This window comes from Acromyrmex echinatior, chromosome 2 (genome assembly GCF_024713525.1).
Source record: "Acromyrmex echinatior isolate Ae372 chromosome 2, ASM2471352v2, whole genome shotgun sequence".
Taxonomy (NCBI): domain Eukaryota; kingdom Metazoa; phylum Arthropoda; class Insecta; order Hymenoptera; family Formicidae; genus Acromyrmex; species Acromyrmex echinatior.
In genome coordinates this window covers 24,740,869-24,759,594 of record NC_141853.1, presented here as the reverse complement: position 1 = coordinate 24,759,594, position 18,726 = coordinate 24,740,869, and the positions used below count along the sequence as shown (strand labels likewise).

Here is an 18,726-nt window from a genome sequence, read left to right as displayed (position 1 = left end):
GAATCGTCAAGGAACGGATGTATCGACATTTCGTACACAACAATGCGCTCCTCAAGTCAATGCGCGCTGACAAGGTGCTTGGTTTTATCCGAAGAGATGTCCCAGCCACAAATGGGACTTTCGTTAAAAAACAAATGGCTCTCGATCATTCTTTTATTCCTGACTTGAATCGTCGTCGATTATGTCAACGATGTCCCAGGGTGATGAAGGGTTGAAGTGCTGCAGAAATGAATAAGCACGTTTCGTAATCGCCAACTTTGTGAAAAATTATATAGATCCGCTTCTTTCGTAATATACGTATAAATATATATATATATAAAATATTTCGCGAAAAAAAAAGATTTCGAAAAAATTTATTTTGAAAAAGAATACGAATTATTTTATATTCAATATCAGTGAAAAAAGTAAGAATTAAACGATTTCCATGGCGGATATAAGAGTTAAAGGATGCACATTTTGTGCGAAAGTGATATGTCGATCATCGCTCGACGCGGAAGGAGAACATTCGTGGAAGAAAGCGCAGCCTCCGGCATCACTACCACCACCACCACCACCACCACCACCACCACCATCAACGTCACCACCACCACCGTCGACGCCGTCGCCGCCGCAGATACCGCCACCACTGGTAGTAGCAGCAGCAGCGAGCAGCAGCACCCCCGACGACAAGGGGATGAAGAAGAGCGTCGGTATCGAAGTGAGACGTATATATATGTATATATAGAGGTGCGCGCACGTCGGCAAGTTCAGTCGTCCACCGCGTGCCGACCTGCGAGCATCGTGTAACCACCCTCCCTTAGCGGGTTCCTCGTTTCCCTCGTTTCGTTCGCTATCGTGTGCGAGGGTCTCGAAGCCGGTCACGTGTCCCCCTCCTTTCGCACGCTCGAACGCGAGTGCAACCATGCGAGTGCAAGCACCCTCATTCAATTTCGTTATGTAGTCTTCGAGATGAGTCGCGACTAATTATTTATGGCATATTTCAAGGAGACGAATTTCCTTTTGCAAATTAAAAAATTCAAACGTGAGGTAAATATGATCCTCTATCGTTGGATCGATTATATGATTCTTGCGTACAAACAGAGAATCGAGATCTGTTCTGTCTTCGTTCGATCAAAGACGAGTTCGATCTATTTCGATACATAATTCATCAATGATACACGACCGAATGTTGTGGATAGTTGTTAAAATTATAGAAAATTTTCGATGAAATTTTTGATACAATGATCACCGGCTATGAAGCCAAAATTATTTATGGAGAACGAGCACGACGCCAATAAACATGTCAGCGTAGAGTATAAAATTTGTTTGTGCCTAATTTCTCCGAGTGATATCAAATAAAAAACTGGTTTGAGTGAAATGTGAGGTAATGATGGAGCTGAGGATCAGTATTCTTCTTTTAACGCTTCTTCGTCTTGCCAGCACACTCGAAAGTAAGTAACGAAACATACAGTAATAAATTACGATAAAACACTTGTCAACCATCTTCAATATTATACATAAAATCTAATCAATTTATGACAGATATTTGAATAGATAATTTGCGTGTAATGTAATTACATTTACACGATTGTTATTTGAAATGACTAAATAACGTTTGCCAAAATATCTAATGCTTGTTTCCGTCAATACAAGTAACTTTGATTTTATCTCAACTTACTCTTTATCTTTTTTTTCAATTGTTAAGACTACAAAAAGATAAAGAGTAAGTTAAATCGAGATTAAAGTTAACCTATATTGGTGGTAACAGGCGCAATGCCCTCTAATATAGATTAACTTTAATCTTGGTTCACAATTTACTCTTCATTCTTTTTTAATTTTTAAAAGTAGGAAAAGATGAAGAGTTAATTAAACCAAGATTAAAATTAAACTACACTAGTAGAAACGAGTATAAGTATCAGGCGAATAAGTATCAGCTATATTGTTGGCAACATGGAAGTACGTCGGCACTTTCCGGAGCGGCCAAAAATTCATTTCGTCCGCTTCCGGCCGGCGCGGCGTGCACGGCCATACGAATCGCGCCGTAAATTTACGCCTTGCATTTCTCGCGAAAGCTCCTCACTGCGGATCGTGACATGTTTTCTCATGAGCGTGACAGCGAGGTAATCATCGTCCGCCGGCGCTTGGTTTACCGCGACCACTCAAACAAGAGAGGTGCAGTTACTCGAGGGGTGTAATAAAGTTCCCGCGAGACTTAGGAGCGAGACGGCGAACACGAAGCGTAAAGTCCGGGAGATCTAAGCGCGAGCGTACCCTGTTGGCTGATACACGACGTAAAATCCGCCACGCATCGTTAAGCCCGACTTTACCGTTCCGTCGTATCTGACTCGACGTCTAAATATACCGCGACATTGCGAACGAGCGCGTGTCTTCGAATAACGATACACTTTCGAGAGAAAACGATCGGATATACAAGATCGTTGTACAACGTTATTGGATCCGATAATGCACCATTAGTAATTCGATAACGCGTCTCCATCGACATTTCTCTTTATCGTGGGATGACGTGGCTTAATCCCTTCAATGGACCAAGAGCAGCGACGATTTAATTCAATCGATTTAATATGAAAAATTTGAGGACGTATGGATAATGCGCCGCCACCGAGAGATTATATCTGACGGCTTTATCGGATTTGCGGAATGAACCGCGCTGGAATTATCGATTTTTTAGCTCACAAAAGGGATAAGCGCTGGTAAGAGATATGTTGCTCGCTAGGTACGAAGGAAGAGGACGACGCCGAGGAAGATGACGAGGAGAGTTATCCTGTCGAAGATTACGACTATGGTGATTATGAAACCGCAACTATAACTAGCGATACCGATCTTATCGCTGGTGGTTCCCTACCGATTTTCTTGGCGGAGCCTGTCGATACGTTTGTCGTCAAAGGGAAACCTGCAACGTTGCATTGTCGTGCCGCGCACGCTCTTCAGGTATGTACTTGTTACAATAATGTATATACATATTGCACACAAGAACATTGTATTGATTAATTAAATAATATCGACAAAGAAATATGTTCTTAACGTGATCACACACATACACAAATGTCATTTTTGTTCTACAAAACAACTCTTAAAAAACTACTTTCTTTAAATTGACAATTTTAACGATTTTTTATAAAGTTTAATTAGTTTATTTTTACTGATTAATAGTATAATCCCTAACTCACTCAATAAGTCGAAAATAATGTTTTTTATGAATTATGTTACTTGTGAAGTAAAGAAATGTTATAATTCATGTCTTTATAGTCTTGATCATAAGAGAGTATAAAACATCTTCAATTTATTGTTTTTTTGGAAAAAGTGATAATGAAAGTCATAGGAAGATTTAGAAAAATAATTCAATATATAATATATATATATAAAACTGTTTTTTAAATTTAATTTTCATTAGATATAAAACGTTTTCGTTAATTTGTATGGATGCATGCTATATATTTATAGCCAAGGCTGTATAATACTTTGCATAAAGATTTACTTCTGTGTCATATATTTTCTTATTATTATTACATTACTAGTTACTCTGTGGCATTATATGAATACATGGAGGTATCATTTCCCAGACGCTCTTATACTCAATCTACCCGTTAGAGGTTTCCACAAAATACCTTTGTCTTTATCTCCCTCTTGGCTCAAGTCTCGTGCGCAGCTCTCTCCTCTCTCTTCTCTTCTCGTTCTTATTACCCACTTAGCCGCAATTTAACGAAGACAAGCTGTTTCTTTCATGGCACGCGAAACTATATAACCCGCTGGCTCTCCGCCGCTTTTTTCTGCAGGTGTATTTTCGCTGCAACGGTGACCGGGCCGAACGTTCGCAGCAGCAGGATTTCGTTGACCCTCGTACCGGAACGAGGGTCGTCGAGGTCGAGTTGAACGTGACAAGGAACGAGGTCGAGGAGTACTTCGGTAGGGAGAGATTCAAGTGCGAGTGCGTGGCATGGTCGGGACCAGGTCAAATTCGAGGGCAGCCCGCTACGGTTGAGGTCGCCTGTAAGTAGAGAGCTCTCCATTCTCTCTCTCTCTCTCTCTCTCTCTCTCTCTCTCTCTCTCTCTCTCTCTATCTCTCTATCTTTGTCCCGCTTGCTCTCTTTCCTTGCTATCCTATATCTCCTGTCCTCCCTCGATTCTCTTTGAATGTTCAGTTTACCGACGCGACGAAAGGATTTTCTTTCTCTCATCGCGGTAATGACCATGCCGCTCGTTTCCGCGGTACGTGAGGTGTTCTAACTCAGGAGATTACGTCACTTTCGCTCACACTTTGTACGAGGGGAACAAGAAGACCTTTCAATGGACTGTAACAACAATTTAAAACGTTCTTGTCATTCATGTATCAATTCAAATTGTAAAATTATTACGATTTGATATTTACATTGATTTATATTTATATTTGTAACATGGAAATATTTACTAGCATTCATATTTTATATGTATAATCACATCTCTGTAAAAAGTTATCTCAAAAATATTTCGTGCAAATTATATTTTATCAGGTGTACTACAAGCAGTCTTCGAGTTATTTTACTGTTATTTAGTAACTGTATTAATGTAATTTCCGTAATACGATTTTCGTTTAAAGCTTTTGAAGAAACTCCGACCGTAAAGCTCAACATCCCTTTACCCCGCATCTCGTAGCAAAAAGAGAGCTGGAAGATGGAACAAATTAAAGGGACAAAGCGGACGCGATTCGGTTTTCATCAAGTGTTCTGTGATGCGCAAATCGAGTACAAAATCTAATCGATATTCTATCGCAAATGAAACGACAGACGCGTAAGCCCCGGAACAGCGTCGCGTTTTTTTTCAGCGTGGAAACGGGGGAGGACCTCTGTTATTCATTGCAGAACACTCGCGGGTTATCAAAGCTAAAATAAAGTCGCATATACATCGCGATAAGCCATATGAAAAGTGTATTTTGGTATTTCGTGTATGTGGTTCCAATAACGATGCGGGATTGCTTCGGGATTGGACGCTTCGTAAAAGGTGCAACGCAAGAGCAATTTTCATTTAGACATTTTGAGTCGCACCACGCCACGTAAACAAGCGTAGCAAACAGGATGCAAAATTAAATCGGTATTTGCGTGCAAACAGAAAGCGGACGCGCTTTCGAAATTGAATGCAGGATGTCGATCGAATCGATGTGTACGATTCGTCGTAGAGAACTATTTTCTGCACAACGATCTTATTCTATTTTCGAATAAACGAAGTGTCGACAATTAATTTACCGGATAATATGACGCTTATTGTGTTATTTATGACTATATTTGAATATTTTAACATCGTATAAAATACATTTGGATGTTGATGACAAAAATGAAATGCTTAAAAATTGAACAATTGAATCGTATAATGAAAATTTGAAGTAAGAATCTATTATCTGAACAGCTCTAGGAAGTAAAAATGATTTTTTCCGATGAATCATTTATAAATTGTCGTATGACACTCGTGTATAAGTGAATGGAAAAGAAATATTAGATGCCAATTGTTATTGCCGTGATCTATTAATGCCAACATTTCGTAAACCTTGCTGTTCATTTCGGGAACGCACTAATACTAGTATCAGTGAGTGCCAGTATGCTCCTCGCCCTGATAAAGTGAACGGCAAGATTCACGAAATTGGCATTAAGTGGATTACGACACGGTATAATAGCCCATAAACCCTTTGGCAAGAAAATACTTGTGAAAGCCTTGAATGTATATTATCAAGAAATATTAGTTTTCTAAAAAACATGAACAAAATTTAATGATGCATTAAAATTGTACTTAGCGTATGACGTATTATATGAAGATGTTTCGTACATAAGCCAGGGAAGGCAGCGTAACCAGAATGCATTTGAATCGGTCTAGATGGTGCACAACGCGGCATACTTTGTGATACCGGACGTATCATCCATCAGTCCGGTCTGCATACCGCGGTATAGAATTCCGTCAACTTCTAAAGCGCGTAACCGCCGCATTGAGGTACTATACCGCGGTCTCGGTCGGTGCTTATGCTCTTCACGAGTGATATGAAAGCCTCGCTTTTTAAACGCGGACGTGGTGCAGCAAATAATGGACGCGACGGACAGTCGTACTGAACGAATGACCGCAGTTATGCATTCCGTGATTCGCGCCCCGCAAATCTTTTTCCGTCCTTCTGATGGAGGAAGAACCGGCCAGAAACCGTGAATGCCCTTTCGCATCTATACGCGCGCTCTAATATCTCTGAGTGCCCCCCCCCCCTCTCTCTCTCTCTCTCTCTCTCTCTCTCTCTCTCTCTCTCTCTCTTTCCGTTTTCATCTCTCGTTTCTCGTTTCGACGTCCTCTCGAACGACGTGTTTCCGAGCGAATATTAAAAATTGCCTGATCGTACCGATGTAGATCTGAAGAAGCACTTCCTGTCACCACCGTATTCGCTGTCGGTGGAAGTCGGCCGCAATGCGGAACTGCGCTGCTCGCCGCCTTTGGGGGTACCATCGCCAAAGGTTTATTGGCTTAGGAATGGCTCTCCTCTCGAGACGGCCGCTGCCGGCGAAGCTTCCGCCTCCGCCGATGCGAACCCCAACGAGATGTCCTCCGCGACTGGCTTTGTACAATCCGCCGACGGGCATCTGCTCCTCGGAGAAGCCGAATTGAGGCATCAAGGGAACTATTCCTGCGTCGCTGAGAACATCGCCGCAAGGAGAGTCAGCGAACCGGCGGTACTCACCGTCTACGGTAACCTGTTTTCTTTTTTTCTACAAATCGTCGGACGGATGCGGTTAAAGAACGCTTATGCTAATTGAGGAAATGGATAAAAATGTTAAAAAACTTACAATTTTACGATTCATCCTATAGAGAAGTTAAAAAAAGCTCTTTTTATCTAAAATATATGTAGAAAAAAATGGTTGCATAAATGAAAAATCTAGTAGATTTAACTAGAGAGATACTTATAGTAAAATCTATCAAACGTTTTACTCGAAATAACTAGAAATTCAATTACGATGATCAGAATTTGAATTAGTACGATTAGATTCTATATATTATATTTTACTTATAATTCTTGTTGATATAATCAAAACATTTTTCTCAATGTATATGCATAATTCTATTTTATATTTATATTCTAAAAATGATAATTGTAATAATATATCATATTATACCATTGTATTGTTCTACCCTCTATTCATTATATATTCATAGTTCCTCGTGAATAACTAAATTTGTAATGTAAAGCTGCGCTTGCAGATTTCACGTTGATTACAATTTGACTTTCTTATTTTTAATTGACGTTGCGTTGGATAAGCAACTCACTCATGTCTTGGCCTGTTTGAGCCGCGGGGTGTAACAAGGTGTTATTTGTTCCCGTTTTAATTTTGTCGGTTATCCTTGTTTTTTTTTTCTCTTCCCGATCCATTCTCAGTGAACGGCGGGTGGTCGTCCTGGTCCGGATGGTCAGAGTGCAGTGTTCGTTGTGGTAGAGGCGTACAAAAGAGGACAAGAACATGTACAAATCCTGTTCCAATCAACGGCGGTCAAACGTGCCCAGGGCCTGCTACACAAAGAGTAGAATGCAATCCTTCCTGCCCCGGTAGGTGAACTACAAAGACTCACTCATGCGTCACTTGTAATATAAAGTAAATCGTAATAGTGTGTCGCAAATTGTAATAGAATATAATTTAATACAAATACAAACCCGTATTGACGTGTACTAAACGTTTAAAACGCGCACAAATGTGTGCCTCTCGATCGAGATACGCGATACAGATGTATTCATTCTTTTGCCATCTCGCAAATCAGATAATCGCAATTTAATCGAGATTTTCAACTTCGCCCCGTTGTATGCAGCGGTTGACGGCAGATGGTCAACTTGGACTTCGTGGTCCGCATGCGGTCCCGATTGTTCGAGAGTAAGGAGGAGATCCTGCAATGACCCCCCACCGAGCAACGGCGGTCGTCTCTGTCAAGGCAAGGACATCATCGTCGAGTCTTGCTCCGCGGATCGATGTAATGGTGAGCCCCCAGCCGTGTTTCTGTTTCTTATTGTTCTTCGTGACTCGCACTCGATGCTTAACGATTTATTTGGAACAAGCGGTCCTTTTAGCTCTGCATTCGATTGCCATTCGTAAAATTTGATGACTTTGCATGCGCGATGACTCATCGATAAAATACCAGTGGATAAAATTGAAATCTGCGAAAACCTTTCAAAATGATTAATTGTTCTGGCCTCGTGATGTAAATTGTTGATGTAAAATTATATGTTGTATCTTTGTCGTATTTGAAACATTTCCCTGTTTATTGCATGCAGCCCTAGGACAAGATGAGCCAAGAGTATTCAAGGAAGGTAAAACAAAATCGGTTGAATTATTTTTAAAATGTTTTTTTCTAAAATAGAAGAAAGAAAAACAATAGGTATCTCTCCTTGTAGCGACTAGAGCGGTCGATTACAGAAATATCCTCGCATTGTGGATCACTTTGAGTTTAGCCGCGATAATTCTGGCCGTAACGACGATTTTCTTCATTCGCTTGATGCGCCGGAAAGAAAGAATGGAAGCGTTATACGGCGTTGCGAGATTGGATTTTCGTCGTCCAGGTGATCTCGCAAAATCAGTCGTTTCTAAAAACGAGCGCTCCGTTTTGACTAGCGACAGACGTCTTGAGCATGTGATTGACGAATCGAACGCCGCCAGGCTACCCAGGTATATACCAATCTATATACCAATCAAAATAATGAGAACATGGTACATAATACGAATCAGCATTCAGTTACATTTACATAATCTTACGATGCTCTGGCGCAATGTGTAGATCCTGTTCCGAGCATCATTATGATGTTCCGCAATTGTCATTACCGTCGACAACAAGACCATCGCCAAGCTCCTCCGTAACCAGGTCTTCTTGCAAGAATTCGCAACGAGGACGCGGCATGTCGGATAATGAGGAGGGACGGTCTTCTCGTAAGAAATTTCCGTAAATTTGAACGCACGAGAGCTCTTTATACAATCAGTTTCGATAAATCACTTCCCTGCTAAATAATCGAGAAAGAATATATCCTTAACTCTCTTATTTATTTTGAAATGAATTCATTTTTAAACATCGCGAAAATATTTAATAAATTTAAATAGTCTCTTTCCGCGCACAGATGAAAGCTCTTCACCTATCGCAAGTCTTATATGTACATTCTTAGGGTCGACATATCAAGCGAATCCAGAAAGCACAAACGAGGACGATGATGAACAGGACGATGATGAAAGACCGGATGAGAATGAACGGTCGGCGATGGATGACGGTAGTGGCTTTATCGTGAGAGCCATAATCGACGAGCAAGGCGCCCTTCTGGTCGTACCCGAAGTGGGCGTTTCGATGTCGGTGCCGGAAGGTGCAATCCCGCGCGGTCGTCGGCACAGTCTACATCTCGCCGTACTTGGAGAAAATTCCTTCAGACCGAATCTTCCACCTGGATTTACACTGCTGTCCGCCGTGGTGGCCTGCGGTCCAGCGAACGTCGATCTCGTGAAGCCAGTCATCCTTCAGTTTGAGCACTGCGCCGAGCTGAGAACCGGAAACTGGGAGCTGAGCCTGTGGTCAACAGAGATCGATCTAGAGACACGTTCAAACAATTCCACGAATTCATCGATGAGCTCGAGCGGTTCGCCATCCGTAACGACGTGGCGCAAGGTGCTGATGCTTGGCGGTGATCCAACGAATCTACCAGGTCAACCGTTCGCGCAACTCGATCATGCTGGTGTATTCCTCGTCACGGAGACACCTAGCGTTTTCGCCGTGGCTGGAGAAAATTCGGTAGTCGCACCCGGATTGGCCGTGAAACGGCTTTGCGTTGCGGTTTTCGTGTCTCGTGAGCGCGATCATATTAGATGTCACGTGCTCGAAGACACCAAGGCATCGCTCAAGATCATAAGCGAACGAGTGAGTACGAAATATCAAATATGTTAAATCTTAATAAATATATGCCATATCTACATTATTATTTGTTAAATAAACAAAATAAATAATAATATTTGTGTGACTCTCCAAGAAAATCCAATACAAATAAAATTTAACTTCCGCGGTTATTAATACGTAAATTATATACAGCGCAAGCGATAAAATACAATTTGCAAGCAATTAGGGTGTATACTTAGCAAACAAAATTTTAAAAGTAAAATGTAAACGTTTCGATTCTGGAATGGAGTTCTCTTCAGTGCAATATCAGATTCCATTTACATCAGCAAACAATAATTAGTGAAATTGAGTACAAACTGAAATAAGTATGGAGGAGAGAACCCTTATATTGAATTATTATTCGCATAACAAATTTTTCGCAGTTGTTATATTCGCGAATTGTGTGTAATTTTTCCGCAGGAACGTCGTTTGGGTAGCACTTATATCGATCATAGTACTCTCGGATTTCGCGCTAGCGGCACATCGCTCCGTGTCGATCTCGAAGATAGAGAGAGCGGTTTTGCCGAGCGACAGGAAGTACCTTACCGGCGCATTTGGGCCTCCTCGAGGATTAGCATACGGCGCTCCTTTAGGATAGAAAAAGTCATCGGCGATCTCAGGCTTGGCTTTGAACTTCGTGCTTGTCAACGTGGTTTTGAGGATCAAGGCTTGCTTCTCAGGATCGATCTCGATCTTGTAAAAAGGAATAATATGAGTGGAAAGAGAAACAAAACGGAATCCTCTGTTGTTTTACGAGGAAAGAATTCAACGAGATCTACAGAATCCGTCATACCGAGACCCTTCAGGTATTTTTTATATTCATTAAAAGTAGGATTAAAATATATTTTTACTTTTAACAATAGAAAGTATAATGAAGTTAATGTAACATTGAATTTTGATAATTGCAGATTTTCTAAGACGCTTAGAAAGCAACTATGCCAATGTTTAGATCCGCCAAGTGCACGCGGCAATGATTGGCGGATGTTAGCTCAGAGACTGCAAGTAGACCGGTGAGTTTTAATTCTTTGCAGCTTATTTTTTTTTATGATTTGCAAAATGATTTAAATTGAGATAATATTTTAAGATATGTCGACTATTTTGCAACAAAAGCGAGTCCAACGGAACATATTTTGGATTTATGGGAAGCTAGACACCGTGAAGCCACGGCTCTAGCAGACTTATTGAATCATTTAAGACTGATGGGACGCGTTGACGCAGCCAACGTACTCGAGAGTCGTTTGGGGCCATGGATCTAAAAGATCATGAAAAATTTACACTGCCTACATAAGTGAACGAAACGCGAATTTATATGACAAGAGACAAAAGTTTTGTAAATAGAATAGCTATTATACGGTATTAGTAAAATGGACGTAGAATATATGTTGTATAAACATTGATCATATTTGTACATAAAAGTCGTTTACAACAAATATTTATATATTGCATTATTTTCTCAAATTCCCTTTTTATTCTTACATAACAAATAATTATTTTAAAAAGAAATTATTTTTAATAATTAATATTTTATTCACGAAAAACGGGCACTTTAAAGAATTAAATTGTATTCATAAAATGTGTTGTATATATATATATATATATATATATGAGATAACTTTATTATAAGATTTTATTATATTTATATTGGTTGTTCCTAAGATTAAAACACACACATGCACATGTACACACACACACACACACACACACACACACACACACACACAAACACACACACACACATTATTATGTGTTAAATACGCAACAAAAATGTTTTATCTTTTATATTAATTTTTTTAATAAAATTGCAATTTATATTTTTCATTATTAATAAATTAATATCAATAGTAATTTATTTCCGCTCATTATTTCCAACCAATTGCTTTTGATAATTGATGGAAATTCCACTTAATGAGACGTGCTTTAACGAGCATGACCAAGCGTTCAGGAAGGTCGGAAATCACAGATGACATTCATGGCTGCATGTGCCCAATTTGCACCTGAATGCCGATCATCATCAGGCCAGGTATCCGGTAGTCCTTGAACAGAATCGGACGAAGCGGAAGCCTGTTGGAGGATTTAGATGCAGCCGTATTTAGGCGGGTATTTAGGTACCATTTGAACCTATCGTATCGCGACGCAAGCATTCGAGGATGGTTTCTAGGTATCACGTTCTGGACCAAGGATGCGTAGGATGCTCGAAACAATGGGCATTATCTCGTCACCGTATAGGGGTAAAGGTCGAGGGGTTTGGGAAGGTATAGGTATGCAAGTGCGGATGGCAGAACCAACAGCCCTCGTATAGATATGTACGTATCCCTCTGCTCCCTCTAGCTCCCTCTAGTTCCCCCCTTTCACCTCCCATTCCTGTTAGTTGCTCTTTCTCTCTTCTCTCTCCCTCTCTCTCTCTCTCTCTCTCTCTGTTTCTCTCTCTCTCTCTCTCTCTCTCTCTCTCTCTCTCTCTCTCTCTTCCTGCTACATAACTGACTTCTCTGTTCCTCTCTCTATTTATCTATCTCTCTCTACCTCCCTCCCTCCCTCCTCATCTACTCTCCAGATCCTCTTGGAAGCATGAGAGGCGGAGCATTTAATCACAGGGGCCCGTTGGTGGTAATTCCACCGGACAATGCCTGTTGACCCGAGTCGCCAGGGATGGTACCAGCCACCCTTTAACGCTATGCGATTCGCTAACCACGAGCTCGAATATCTCTTCTTCTCTCTTTTTCTCTTTCTTTCTCTTGTAAATTCTCATTATTTTATTCTCTTGCAAGTCTCTTCGTTTATCTCTTTTTACTTCTTTTTATCGAAAACTTGTCGTTGACAGTCATGACAGAGTCATGACAGAGGAACGCAGAGTTGATCGTTTAATGTCCGATAACATCAAAATGTCACACGTTCTTTTTAGAATCTGATCTAGATATTTTAGAATCGTGGTGAAAGTATACAAAAAAGAAAATGGCAATATATCAATGAAACTTTTAATGAATCCGATAAAATCGTATTTGTTGTACATAACAAAAAATGAAGAGCTGTAGCTGACTACAGCTAACGTTGACCGTTTCTTTAATTGTTTAAAAAATATTAACTAATGTTATTGGTTACCTTTAACATGTGTTTATCGAGTAAATGGCTCGGGGAACAGCATGCTATCACGTTTCAAGACGTATGATCGTCCATGATAAGTGAAGAGCTAGCATCCGTAGCAAACGTTGTTCTTAGATGGATCTTTAAACGCTGTTATATTATTACGACGTCGCGGTTACGCACGAGTTACCGACACGGTGCGTGCGTAATCCACGGGTGGGTCACACATAAATCGCAGATACAGGATCGTATTAATTTCCCGGCTAATCGCGATTGGGATCTACAGGCAATTACGAGAAGGATCGGTGAATCAGATTGTACGCGCGGCGCTTTACTCGCTTCCGTTAACGCGCCGCAGAGTCACGCACACGCGGGTAACGCACCACGCGTCCATAGTTCATACCGGACCTCGCTACCGTGCGTACAAAACGCCGCGCCCACGCCGCGCGAGGGTGCCGCGCGAGGGTGGTTTATGAATCGTCCAGACATATTGCGATCGAATGACGTGAATCGGCTTCGTACGTGTAACTGGTAAAGTCATTAATTCGCGCGGTAGGCCGATGCGTAGGGTGACCAAACACAACACCGACCCGCCAGCGGGTTGTTTTTAACCACAGACCTACGCCCAGTAAGATTGATTTTTGCTTCACGGATAGGAGGTATCAACACGTCACGTTTATCAAACCGTGAATCTTAGTGTTAAATCAAGAGCGAAGGTATCTTCCTTTGCCTCTGAGTGAACGTAATGAGTGCTTTAAGATTTGAATGACGGTAGCTATTAACGGAATGTCGGTGAATTTATCGCAACGTGGTTCCATTAAAAACGTGAGATGTACACGCGGACTGTCTGTGGAGTCGATCTACTCGTAATAAAACATGGTTGTAAAAAGATGCGTATAAGTTTTCCGGATAACGATGTGCACGTCGCGGTCGGTGCATGGTGTTACAGGTCGCCGAGCCGAGGTGTGTAACGCGAAACCCGACGGTATATCGTCTTTCAAATAATTACTTTTCGTCGAAAGGAAATGAAGGAGGATCCCGAGGATGAGAAGAGTATACGACCGTTTCGGGAAGGTTTGCCGCGTTGCGCTAACAAAAAAAAAGATCTTACAGGATGCGTGTAGAGGCAGTCGAGATCTTATCGAGGATTGCGCCGAACACTCAAGCCTGGGGAATCCAATCGTAAATGACGAAAAGTGAAATTACGAATAGCCACCGATGCGAAGACTTATGCGTGTCGAATAAATTAACCAGTATTAAAATTTTTTTCGTACAAACGAAACAGAAATATATTCCGCGCAAGTTAAATTAAACACCAGCCGACAACAATAAATGTCACTCTTTTACAACGACTATATTTGTCGTATCGTCTTCTATTATTTTCCCAAAACGTATTTTTCGATTTAATCTTTTTATTTTATATTACATTCCCGGCATTTCGTGCTAAAATATATTAAAGTACGGAATGTCTGTTTACCGTTATGCAAATATATGATAAATATGATCGAATAATTAAACGCATGACGGTGTTGAAAATTTAGATACCGACATAGCGTGCGTCGTGATAAAATAGCGATGTAATAATAGGAGGGGAATATTGCCATTCATCAAGTTAACTCGTTAGCAGCGGCTGGCATTAAAAATGTTCGAAAAACCGCTTGTGCGCGCAAGCGTGTACGAGAAAGTTTTGCGACGGGTGAAAATTTCCGGAACGGAAACTACCTCCAAAACGGCGGCGAAAGAAAGAAGAGCATTTTTTCACTGTCGTTCGCCAGGATTTTTGTAACGTTACCGAAATAAAAAAAACCAGCCACATAGTTCCGAAACAATTTTGTCGTGGAATTCCACGACATCCGCGGTTAAAAGGTAGCAGAAAATTTCACGCGTATTCCATATATGTGGACAACGGTATGTACAATCTAAAATTGTTGTCAAAGAGAAAATGATTAAAGTTATTATAACATGTCGAAAAACAGAATTTTTCAATTATAACAAGAACGCGCTATTTGTTTTATATACAAGTCATTTTCTGATTATTTTTAAATAAAAAGCTTGTCGTGTGTCATCTTAAAATATTTTAATGAAAATATCTAATACATTTATTATTTTATATATTTTAATAATCCTTTTTGTTCTTCAAATTTTTTAATGTTGGACAGCATTAGAATTATCTTATGTAAAATTTTACTGTAATGAATATTATAAATAATATGAATATTATATAAATATGAATACAATAAATTTTATTGTAATGAAAATATCACCATTGATATTAATAAAAAATATCTTGGCTATTCTCTAAGTTACAACGACAGAATAATTTATAAGTATAGATATGTTGCGTAATAAAAAAATTGTTTCTAACATTTATCATTATCGTTGAAGAAACGAGCGTGTTGTATCGGGATGTACAGAGACAATGAAATACTTCGAGCCTCGCGAATTTGCTCAGCGCGCAATTCTATTCCCTTCGTGGCGGTAAACGAGTATCAATGTCTTGATTTGCTCGTGTCACTACGTGTCTTCCTTCGAGCCGGAACGACACACCGCAGCCATCTACGCATTTGCATGGGAACGCCCGGCTTTAATTCGCGCAGCGGCGGTGCTGAATTATGCCAGCGGGGTAATTTGCATAACCCTTGCAGGCCGGCCTCGATAAATGACGATTCGCGGAAAATTGGCCCCCGGCCGCGGCGCGCACTCCGCACCCCGCACCCTGAATTAAATCCCGCTTAATTAACCGAAGTTTACAGCACGGACGAGAATCGCCGCAATCTCGTCCGTTGCGGCCACGCTTAAGTAAGCGTCGCTGTCACGTCGCTGTAAAATCGTAAGAACTTTCCGTTTGGTCGCAGCGCTTTCACGTGTCTTACGACATTAACTTTTTAGTATCCAATTAAAAATGTAATAATTATACAACATATTTTATTCAATTTTATAATGAAATAATGCACATAGCTGTATTAAAGAAAAATACAGTAACTTCCTTATAATTTTTTTGAAAATATTTTTATAATGATCATATTGCTATCGACATTGATTATATTTGATCCTGATTAAATCAGCGTCTCCTCAGGTTTCCTCAAATCAATATTGCTTTGGACAACAGCTATGTCGAAAGCTGTATCATAAAAAGCTGTAATTACGCTCTTAGGATATTGTCGGATAACAGCTGAGAACATCGAAGTTTCAAAGTAGCGTTTAAGTCAAGGAAGTTGTTAGTTAACCTTTGAACTTCGTTGTTCGAACAGAGGAAGAAAAAAAATTCACGTTTACTAGTATCTTTCTTCAGAAACACGTATACATCAGAATGAATAGCTTCAATTGGTTTACCCTTAAGGCCCCGTGTCATTATGTCGCAACCGCCACTTTTCTCTTTCTTTTCCGTTGCGTTCTTCATTTCTACAATCGCCAATCACGCCAATCGTGCGAATTAACAGTAAAACCTCTGGTTACTAGATCGTTTCGGTGTAACGAGGCATGGTCGACATGATGCATGACTTAAGGCTGAATCAAAAGACGATTATACCTGGCTTGTATCCGGCCAGCATATGCTGAATCTCAATTCTCTCTCTTTTTCTCCTCCGGCGATACCTTTTCTTCGCGTCTGATACTGCATGATGCTGCAATTCATCGTATTAACAAATCACTCTCCTGTTTCTTAATGTATGCACGTCTCGACTTAAATTCTCGGCGCGCGAGATCGTCAGCATTCCTCCTTCAACTTTCTCTCAGCGATTCTGCATTCTTGTTTCTGTCAGCTCGAATTTTTGACAAAATTCTTGGTTGCCGATCGACAATCAATAGAACGAATATAGTATCATCGAAAGACATCGCTACTTCACAGTTATATACAAAATTTGGAAATATAATAGCCTGATAATTATTTTTACAACAAGGGACATGGTCGTCCGGATTTCCGATTTCCGATTCCGTTACGAGTGTAACTTCCACGCCGCGCTAATAATGGTATTCATTTCGCTTTCATTTCCACGCGCCTCTATCTCAAAATAGCATTAATTATCAAACATAAATTGTGTCAGTATGCGTCGCATTTTAACAGGTGAATTCATGCATAAACATGTCCTCTCGATCTACGATCCTCGATTGGTCATGTAATTTTAAAAATGTAATATCGCTACATTGTACCATCCGTCGTCGGCTTTTTCGTTGTTAATGACGCAATCATGCCGCCCGTCCCCTTCACCGGACGATGTTTCGAATTAACAAATTGCCAGCACGCCTCTCATCGTTCCACAAATGCAATTTCGTACCGGTTTTAACTTTAAAGTTCCGTGCGTGTGCATACTAATTCGAACCAACCTGGTTTTTTATTCACTGCTTTATCAGCGACATTTTATACTCTTTCGAGCCAATTTTGGAAGTAAAAAGCGCGATGAGAATTCAAATTATATTTGTTAATTATACCTTCAATTCTTTCTGTATTGCAATAAGGTTTTAAAATTTCATAACACAACGAACAGTGATAATCTAATAACTCTGGAATTAAATGAATACGTTTGAATAATTCAGAATTGTATAGTTGCGATATAATTTTATCAGAATAATCATATTTTATAAAATACGATACAGAAAATGGTGAGGAAAAGTTACTGAAGATTTTCAGCAAGTTATTTATTAGGCTTAGATAACGATACTATTGATGCATAACCCTTTTAAGAGTCATTTTTAGAGAGCTATTTTTAAAAATAGATAAAATCTTAGAGACCGCTTCACATTATATTATTTATTTCGTTTGCATAAAATATAATTTTATATCGAGTTATAATCACTTTTGCTTTAACGTTCAATAACTCGGTGAAGAAAAATCGTACAGCATACGATAAAAAGGCAAATTGAAAGTGAAGATTCACTCTTTCGACTGCTGTAAACCGCATTTTTGTGTGAATTTTACTTCACGCCATAGACCTTATAAAATTTGTACAAAATTTTCAGATTTGACAGATATCCATTTACGTTCGTATAGCTCAGATGGATTAAAATATCAATTACTGATTTCGAAAGTAGAGATTTCAAGCTCTCAAATGCTTTTTTGATTTTTTATCTGCGATAAATTTTCACTGAGTTCTGAATATTGATGTTCTGAATATTGCCAATTTTGACTGTTCTAAAGTGTTCCCTATTTTTTGTTGAGTATTGTATTTTCGCCTATAGATCGCAAAAAATTTATGGAGCCGAATGCGACACATGGATTATTAGATACAGAAAATTAAAATTAATTTTGTTAGATTATGAAAACAATTATGTAGGCAGTAAGACGTTCAAACTGATTGTTGGAATGTAAATCTTTTGCTCATCATACTTGAGCATTTTACATAATAATTTCGATGGTTAAACAAATTTTCAGATATCTATAACTAAATTTCTAGATACTTCAGCAAAATTGTTCTTTTCATATAACTTCTCACATTCATTCTTGTCGCAATTCTATTTCGGGGTTTGGCGTTAGATGTGATAGCCAGAAGAACGAAGAATTGGAAGAAGTTTTATTATCTGATATTGATAGATGAAGGGAGAGGAGCAAACATCGAAAGAAACGTCTGGCGAGTCTTGTGCTTCAGTGTCGCATTCCCGAGACGCTGACAGTGAAGGACCGACCATCGTACTGCGGAGATTAGTTCCGGTTTTTGAAGAATCGACCATCGTCCAGCTACACGACCACCAAACATCACCCACCGGTGAGAATGTACACGACGGGCAACACTCGGGAAAAAAAAGTCCGACCGAAAATCATAT

The 18,726-nt window shown here is 39.8% G+C and overlaps 1 protein-coding gene across 2 annotated transcripts; it reads left to right on the top strand.

Annotated features, from left to right (window-relative positions):
- Nucleotides 1–750: 750 nt before the first annotated feature.
- LOC105151320 (netrin receptor UNC5C) lies at nt 751–11,323 on the top strand. 2 transcript variants are annotated; one of them, XM_011065016.2, is made up of 13 exons: nt 751–1,430; nt 2,714–2,928; nt 3,774–3,987; nt 6,352–6,687; nt 7,373–7,540; nt 7,798–7,962; nt 8,258–8,293; nt 8,378–8,648; nt 8,758–8,906; nt 9,137–9,876; nt 10,312–10,697; nt 10,800–10,901; nt 10,976–11,323. In XM_011065016.2, exons 1-13 carry the CDS (start codon nt 1,367–1,369, stop codon nt 11,145–11,147), a joined length of 3,018 nt encoding a protein of 1,005 aa, XP_011063318.1. In that variant the 5' UTR covers nt 751–1,366; the 3' UTR covers nt 11,148–11,323. The 2 variants fall into 2 exon arrangements, with proteins under 2 accessions (XP_011063318.1, XP_011063386.1); XM_011065084.2 differs by lacking the exon at nt 8,258–8,293.
- The last annotated feature ends 7,403 nt before the right edge of the window (nt 11,324–18,726 follow it).

What these genes read in the sequence shown, in the direction of transcription:
- LOC105151320 (XM_011065016.2), top strand. Translation starts at nt 1,367, where the DNA reads ATGATGGAGCTGAGGATCAGTATTCTTCTTTTAACGCTTCTTCGTCTT. An exon ending in TCAAGATCATAAGCGAACGA is followed by an intron (nt 9,877 to 10,311) that starts GTGAGTACGAAA and finishes ATTTTTCCGCAG; the next exon opens with GAACGTCGTTTGGGTAGCAC. An exon ending in CAGAGACTGCAAGTAGACCG is followed by an intron (nt 10,902 to 10,975) that starts GTGAGTTTTAAT and finishes TAATATTTTAAG; the next exon opens with ATATGTCGACTATTTTGCAA.